This window comes from Gasterosteus aculeatus, chromosome 9 (genome assembly GCF_964276395.1).
Source record: "Gasterosteus aculeatus chromosome 9, fGasAcu3.hap1.1, whole genome shotgun sequence".
In the NCBI taxonomy this organism is placed as follows: domain Eukaryota; kingdom Metazoa; phylum Chordata; class Actinopteri; order Perciformes; family Gasterosteidae; genus Gasterosteus; species Gasterosteus aculeatus.
The window spans coordinates 8,420,061-8,428,476 of NC_135696.1; the positions used below are offsets into that span (position 1 = coordinate 8,420,061).

Below are 8,416 nucleotides of genomic sequence, written 5' to 3' on the forward strand. Positions count from 1 at the left end.
ATCACCAGCACACTGTTTCTGCTCCTCCCTTCGTCACTGAAATATAATAAAGGTCTCACTGTTCACTTCATTAAGCCTTTCCAGTTTTTTCAGTGAAGTCTCTCATGCTGTACTTTCTACGGCTGAGTCTCATGCCTTCACACACACACACACACACACACACGTCGTGCCTCTTGTCCCTTTGTCCTCTTGTCCTTCAGCCCCCCCCCCCAGACAGGAGGAAGGGAGGTGGAGCGCAGAGACACAAAGGAAGAGGGAGTAAACATCTACAGACGTCAAGGTGAAGGAGACACGGTGGATGAGGGAACGTGATAAAAACTGACAGGCTGGGAACTGATTCAAGTACAGCTGAGTTTGAAAAGAAAAGGAAAAAGGACACTTTTCTAAGCTGTCTCTGCATTTACTGTCTCAAGAGGAGATAATATTACTGAGAGGTAAGCAACCGCAAGGATTATCTGATTAAACTGCAAGCAAGATGGGCCATACCATTAATGGGAGGTTTGTAATTCAAACAAGATAAAACTTGTCATGTCTGATGTGGTATTTAGTTGTTAGTCTCCGTACTTTGTCACAGATGTCAGAACCCTCATTTGATTTGGGTCCGAGGATTTCCCTGTTAAACCGATGTGTCGAAGTTGTTTGCTTCCTCTGTGTGATTCCTAAGCCTGCTCCATCATGGTGGACCTGTTCGTCGAGCACGTCCTGGTAAAGAACAACAAGGACCAGGACGAGCTGGACACAGAACGAGAGATCGTCCTGCGCCTGCAGAACCGCATCCTCATGCTCTTCTTTGCATCTGCTGCATGCGAGAGCTGCCAGCAGTTTGCTCCCACGCTCAGCGACTTCTTCAAACGACTGACGGATGAATTTTACGTGGACCGCGCTGCTCAGCTGGTTCTCCTGTACATCAGGTACAACACACAACACACACACACAGATATGTTGTTGTTTTGACTTGCAATGGACCGCATATATCCCCAAACGGCACGATATGTTACCTGATTATTACTTTGCACGTTATTTACACGTGTACTCCGATACTATTCCCGTTAAGGATTGATAAACGCGTTTTCGTGTCTCTTTGTCAGCCATCGCCTTGTGGCCTGTTTTTTGTGCGAACCAAATGTCCACTTGGGGAAGGAATACACATTCAAACAAACCGTTGGGTGTCTTCCAGACTTTGAGTCAGCCTAAATCTCCCAGCAATGTAATCTCCCTTTTTCCCTTCATCTGTCAGTTTGGACCAGTCAGAAGAACAGCAAGAGAGCTTCCTCAAAGAGCTGCCCAAGGCGTGCCTGTTCCTGGCCTACGAGGACCCCTACAGGAGGTGTGTGGGTTTAGTCAGTTAGTTAAGTGCGCGCCCTGCTGGCGGAGGATTATAATCTAAATATACCTTGCAGTACAAAGCTCTTAGCTGCACGCCAATGTGTTTCTCCACAGGCAGCTGGAGGCCATGTTCAATGTGGAGGAGCTGCCCACGGTGGTGGTGCTGCGCCCCGACTGCTCCATCCTCACCCCCAACGCGGCGGAGGAGATACTGTGCCTCGGCCCGCGCTGCTACCGCAACTGGCAGGAGGCGGCGGAGATGATCGACAGGAGCTTTATGATCAGCGAGGACTTTGAGGGGAAGTCCATGTGCAGCCTGAGTGACCCTGTGAGGAGGCTGAAGTACAAGGTGGAAGATGAGAAGCAGAAAAAGTCAAAGAAAAGGAGCAGAGGTTGGCGCGGAGGAGGAGGGGAAGATGCAGGGGCGGTGGATGGAGGAGGGTCGCCATGGTGATTGGGTTAAAGAACAGGACAAGACCGTGGGCTTCCCCAAAAGTTCCTCTCAGCTCATTGTGACATTTCAAACTGCCCTTTCTGTTGCTTGAAAGCCAAGCAACCATCTGGCTGCAGACATATTCCTGTCATAAGTGGTGTGATATGCCAACATCTAATAAACGGCCATGTAAATCTATGGAAATGGAGCACTAAATACTGCTAACCCCGGCTTAGAGTCGGCTGTTTTTTAATGTCTACAAAAAAAGCGGCCAAGTATACAGTCAAGCCAAGGTCACGTCTGAGCCAAGAAACAGCATAATGGCTTGTTTTTATTACACCCAGGAGATCATTCCAACCATTTTCCCATTTTCAACGACGCAGCTCTGCAATGCAATGAACTTTTACATGATCAGTTGTCCTGTCCAATCAAAACACGTCACGGCATAATCTGAAATCAATGAATTATTCAGCACCATTGAAATAATTTTGTTGGTGACTGTTGTGCGATGAGGGTTTATGAAATCTAGTTCCACTTTACAGGCGACACCAGACGCAATCAGGGCTATTCAAAGGCAGTCAAGTGAAATTATAGAGAAACTGGCTTTTGTACATAATCACTGATTTCCTTTGACATGACTCATCCTCTTTTTATATCAAGGACTGTGTTTGGTCTTTGCACACTAGCTCGCACGTGTAGACGGCATAAACGAGGCTTTCAGTCAAGGGCAGCATGAACCAGAGGAAGGCGGGAGGATTCTTTCATAAACACATGAATGAGAATAAAGATAATCTGGCAGGGAAGACCTTATAAATAAGGCGGGCAGATGACCTAATCAACGATACACATGAGTAATTGAGGGCAGATAAAGAACATCGATCGGTGGTGGGAAACACAAAAGGGTGCAGATTTAAAAGCAAAAAATGAGCAACGACATCCCTGGGCAAACATGCCTCTGGAAAGTGCCAGATGATGAAACCACAATGTCATCCTGTCATCAAGGTGTGACGGCTTGATTTGCTGGGTTTGACGTGCTCGACAAATGACACGAGGACATGATGATCTGTTCAGAAGCACCAACATGTACTCAAAAAAAACAAAGCACAGCTCTCTCTCTCTCTCTCTTCAGTTCATTGGACCGAACCTGTGTCGTGCGTGTGACTGCATGTTCCAGGAGCCGCGAATAGACGCTGAACCTTTTCCCCGAGCAGGTCTGATCTGCAGAAAAGAGCCCCGAACACACGTGAGCCGCATGTTCATTCCTCCCCGTTTGCCCGCGCAGCAGCTCATTGTTGCTCACTCGGAACAAACCTCGGTAACACAGCCTCCCTCCGTCCCTGCGCACGCACACGCACACAAACGCGTGCGCACACGCAGGCGCACGCTTTACGTTGCGCGCGCTCTCGAGAGCAGAACGCGCAACAAGCGGAGCAGCGGATGTGGAGAGAGAGAGAAGAAGAAGAAGACGAGCGAAGGACGGATGCGAGGCGATGCCAGGAGGAGGAAACCTCATCTCTGCACGGTTTATCCAGCTGTTGTAGATTTGCAATTTTTTTTTCATCCCGGCGGCATTTTCTAACACGACCCCAGCCTTCCATTTTCTTTTTTTGTTGTTGTTGAAGATCTGACTCATATTCCCCCAACATCCGTCCTGATGTGCTGCTGCGCCTCATCACGATTCTTCGAGGATATGCAAAGCGGCTGTCATCCCGTCGACGTTATTTCCCATTAAATGCAAGGATGTGATATGGGACGCATGTGATGACAGACGACGCCCGGGCTCGATGATCGCCAGAGATTGACGGAGCAGCTCGTGCTCCGTGCGTTATTTTGCGCCTAACTATCCGGGTGTGTGTTTTTTCTTCTCCTCCCCTTCTCGCGTGTGATCCCGTGTTTGCCTCCGCTCGTCCGTCGGAGCTAAAAAGGCCCAACATCCCGCACCGTCTCCGGCCATGAAACCCGTGGGAATTATGATACCAACGTGACGCACAGTCACGCAGCGCAGCGGGGTGGGAGGGAGAGGGGGGGGGGTTGGGGGGAGACATCGAGCCTCGACAGGACGCGGGGAGGCTGCGCGGTCCAGCGGAGCGGAGCCCCGCACATCGCCGCCCATCACCGGGCGAGGACGCCCAGTTGTTTGTTGGACACCTCGCGCTAATGACTGCCGTGTAGCCCCGCAGGTACACCCCCCCCCCCCCCACCAGCGTTTACCCCACTCAATATTACATTTTTTTTTTTTGGTTTCATGCATCGGCCAGCGCGGAGCGGGAGACAGGGTGGAGAGTACGGTGGGTGCGCGAGGGCGCGGGGAGACGGAATGCGGAAGACGCAGTGAGCGAGGAGGAGGAGGAGGAGGGAAACCGGAGGATCGACGGTAAGACATGGATACAGGCGATGGGGATGCACCCCGCCCCTCTCTCTCTCTCTCTCTCTCTCTCTCTCTCTCTCTCTCTCTCTCTCTCTCCCTCCTTTGCTCTCTCTCTCGCACATGCATACGCGCACATACATGATCAATCCCTGCTGCCAGGGAGCATTTGATCAGTGAGGGACAGGGATCTGACGCCGCTCCCCGCCGCTGGAGACGGGTCAGTAGTATACAAGTGTGATGCATGTTTGCTGTGAAATATTCATGGTCACGTGATTGGCCTCTTCTGGCCCTCAGAGCAGGGAGAGAGTGGTCCAGTGACTCGGGGTGTCCTGTGCACGCAGGGGTCCACGCAAAGTGGCCCGAGTTGCTGTTCATTGAACTCACACACATCACAAAGCGGCTGGCGTGCTGCAGTGGAAAGCGCTGTTAACATGCAAACACACACACACACACACACACACACACACACACACACACTCGGGTTTATGTACAACTGTTGGTTCGCTGATTCACCTCCGATGGGAACATGAGGGGGGGAAAGAGAGGGAGAGGAGGAGCGCGCAGGCCGAGCGAGAGTCCATTATCAATATTTCAGCGAGGGGATGAGAGGACTGGGTCAGTGGAGGAGGCCGGTCCTGGAGGAAGGGAGGAGGAACGGAGAGAGATGCAGAGGAAACAAATGAAGGAGGTGGAGGGTTGATGGATGGAGGAGAAAGAGACGCCTCGGTGGCCAACAGATCTCGTGCTCATGGAGAGATTTCGGATACATTTGTAACCTTGAGGGGTACTGCTTTTGAAAAGGATGATTGATTTTCATATGTAGACATATGAGTATTGTAATAATGTGATTCACCTACACACACACACACACACACACAGACACACACTCACTTTGGATAGATTTGATTTGAAAAACACCGTTGTCCGTTTTATTTTCGGACCCCCTCCCTCGGATTCTTATCTTGTCTCTTTGCACACAGTCAGACACACAGAGTCGTCTCCTGCCTGTGAAATATTGTCATTGTGCATCGGCTGGGGTTTCACTTGCTACTAAATTGTAATTGATATTCCATTTTCAATCAATACAAACAGATAATTGGTAGGTTAAGTGACAATGAATGTTTTTTCAAGGCAAAAAAGGCCAAAATAATTCTTAATTGGAGCCTAATTACAGTGACGTCGAGTCCCTAGTTTTGTTCAATCAAAAATCTTCATTACATGCGACAGAAAAATAAAATGACATACACGACACAGGAAGGCAACCTCTCCTTTGAGACCCAGCAGACAATAAACCTTTTGGCCGTCTTGCTTAAAAGATTATTGAAATGTGAAATGTGCTCATCAAAAAATCTGCTAATTGATTTTCCATCACTTGACTAATTGCTGTAATTCTGTGTAAATATCCCTAATCATTGTCCTATCATTAATAATGTAAAATATTAGTTGTTTGATGCATGATATAGATACTCTTTTTACTCAGGTATGCCAGTTACAAAAACATTGATCATTTGAATTTCATTTGAGAAACAAATTGAATAGAATAACCTGTAAATCCTTTGTGCAAAACAGATTTATGCACATCAAACTCTCCACACCCGAGAAACTCCTTTAAATATAGTTTAATTGCATTGTTTAAAGCCTTAATTGGCTCCTACAGAGCTACACGTGACCAAATAATGAGGTAGTAACGTCTACTCTTGGTCGAACAATGGTGGTTTGAATCTACCTCACACAATCGAGGGACGGCCTCCATCTTGTAAACGTTGCTCTCCGACGGGAGTCGCATTCGTGTCGTCTCACTGTATGAACGCTATACGGATAAAAAAAAAAACCGCGAATTGACCGGCTGCAGCCTGTTTCTCCGTCCTGATAACAAAAGCTGCTGGATGCACTCGGCTCTGTCTCACCTCCGTCAATGGTTTCACACAAAGCGACTTTTAGTCACGCTTGAAGATCACAATCTTGTTCTTTGTCCAGGACTTTGTCTTGGTGACACGTTGAAACGAGTCGTATTATAGAGAGAGGTTATGCTGCCACACAAAGGGCAGGACGGAATGTACAGTGCAACAGACGAGGCTTAAGGTTGCTCCGGAAAATAGTTGGTTATTTTCAGAATGTCAGCCTGTCTCAAAAACATGAATGTCTCTCATGTCATCGCTCCACTAAGATGACGCAGGCGCCCAAAATGCTGTAGAAGCAGTAAAAGCTCACACACATACACACATTCTCAATCTCTCCATGACAACACACCCTCAGACAGCAATAACCTGTACTACGATGTGCATCAGCAACCCGTTATGGATAATTACCCAACAACCAGACATTTGGTGTCCGGTCACTTCACATATTGGAATTGACGTTTTCCAGGATCTACAACGTGACTTTTACTGCAGCGCTTCACTGCTGTCTTACTGTGGAGACTACAAGCGGTGTGTTGGGGTTTATTCACGCGCTCACACTGCCATTTTAAAGGGATGAATCACCGTTTCTGAAACATGTGTCTTTCAGTGTCATACTGTAAGAAAATCTCTTTCAGTTAATGCAATATTTCCACAAAGCAGTTCTGCTCGCCTGTTTTAGAATAACTTTAGTTTATGAGGTGGGAAATAGAACTGACAAGCCATATTCTGCAAAGCAACTAGTAAATGCAGTATCGTAACTTTAAGACAAACTATTTAAAAAAACATAATTCATTTCTACTTAATTCATTCGTTTCTTATTGTTTCCGGTCATATTTTCATACTAGTATATTTGCATGTAACAAGTAAAATTCATTCTATTTCTTGTTTGTAGCGCCCAACATGCTAAAACCCTAAGATTTTCATTTTAATATCATGTACATCAAAGAAATGTAGCAAATTTGCACAGTAGAGAAGCTGGGGGTTTAGAAACCTGCTTAAAGAAATTAATTATAATATAATAATAATAATTTAATAAAATAGGATAACCTTTATTTGGTCAAATCACAATTTGCAGTTGTAATAAAAATCAATTTGAAAGCCAAGTTATGCTTTTGAACAAAAAGAGCCATGTTGATACATTGAATAGTATTTGAATTGTCACACAACCTACTGCTGTTTTATTGTCATGAACGCACACAAATGTTAACATGGGATTTTCCTCCCCTCTCTTATGAGCTCACGTAGCCAGGTGGGGCTTGTGGTCTGTCTGGTGAGCTTCGACCCGACATCTGCACCTCTCTACTATTCCGCTGCGTCAAAAGAACACAGTCATAGACGACCGAAAGCCCCTGAAAAACTCATATTCCCAGAAACTGCTTATATCGCACTAATCCAGGGTTTTGCTTTTAAGTCAGAGAGCCGAGGGCAGACGTACGAGCTTAATAAATATGTGAGGAAACGTATCAATGTTTAATCAACCTTGCTGCAGTCTTTATAGAGACTCCATTTTTTAGGTGAAAGGAAATAACTTCTCACGCAAAAACAATGCAGCTTCACACATTTGAAATAATATGAGAAGCCGTAAGAAAGCATTTGGCCGCCTTTTGAAATGTCATTAACTATCTTTATGCGCTGGCGTTACAGCTACGTGGCCCGTTTGGTATTTTAGCCAAACTATGAGAAATGACAGTGAACGTCAACAAATAGAGAATGACGTTGAATGGGCCTTTTGGAACATAATCTGCACATATCTGCAGGCCATTTTCTCCCATCCCCACACAAAGCGACGCTCTGGGTGGTGTCCAGCGTGCGATACGCGCCGTATTGTTCTGAACTCGGCTCCTTGTCTGCAACAAGCAGATGATTGACAGAGGGCGACACCTCCATTGCCAAGAGTTGCGCATCGACCAGGCAAACACACAGGCTCTAAAACCCCGTAAGTGGCTTTGACTACGTTGAGGCCGCCGCCCTCTGGGAGCTGTAGAGGTCAACGGTCCGATAGAGGCTCGCCGGCGCGCGGGGCACTGTGGCGTGTTTTAATATCCTCTCGCAAGCCTATGTTAGTAGTTAGTTAATAGTTGCTATTAAAAAAAGGATTTCAGCCAATAAAGCATTTCGCTCTCGCTGAGCTGTCGGAAGTGGAATCTCTCCGCCACCTCTTGATTGCTCTCTCGCTCTCCATCACTCAGACACACACGCAGTCATTCTTCCTTCCGTAACATTACAAGTCATTACGAGTTTTGTCACTTGGTGCTTCATGGTGATCGGCCCTGAGGCGCTGACGGCTGTCTGACCAAAGGAGGGGGAGGTTACTCCCCCGTTTCTCTCTGTGTCTCTGGTGATTTTATGGCCTGCGCCTCTAACGGTGTGATCTTTGTACCCGGCGTG

General features: G+C 47.1%; 2 protein-coding genes across 6 annotated transcripts in view; both read left to right on the forward strand.

Moving 5' to 3' along the window:
• Positions 1 to 211: 211 nt before the first annotated feature.
• nxnl1 (nucleoredoxin like 1) lies at positions 212 to 1,955 on the forward strand. The gene is made up of 4 exons (XM_040186020.2): positions 212 to 434; positions 665 to 911; positions 1,238 to 1,327; positions 1,441 to 1,955. The coding sequence occupies exons 2-4, from the start codon at positions 676 to 678 to the stop codon at positions 1,778 to 1,780; spliced, it is 666 nt and encodes a 221-aa protein (XP_040041954.2). The 5' UTR covers positions 212 to 434; positions 665 to 675; the 3' UTR covers positions 1,781 to 1,955.
• Positions 1,956 to 3,147: 1,192 nt separating this feature from the next.
• Positions 3,148 to 8,416, forward strand: part of adgrl1b (adhesion G protein-coupled receptor L1b) — a 22,439-nt gene continuing 17,170 nt past the window's right edge. For 3 of the 5 annotated variants that reach the window (XM_078080401.1, XM_078080403.1, XM_078080404.1), the window contains exons 1-2: positions 3,171 to 3,939; positions 4,018 to 4,133. The gene's annotated coding sequence lies outside the window, so the exon portion shown is untranslated. Of the gene's footprint in view, positions 3,940 to 3,995; positions 4,134 to 8,416 lie in introns of those variants that run through there. The other 2 variants (XM_078080402.1, XM_040186012.2) reach the window with 2 other exon arrangements.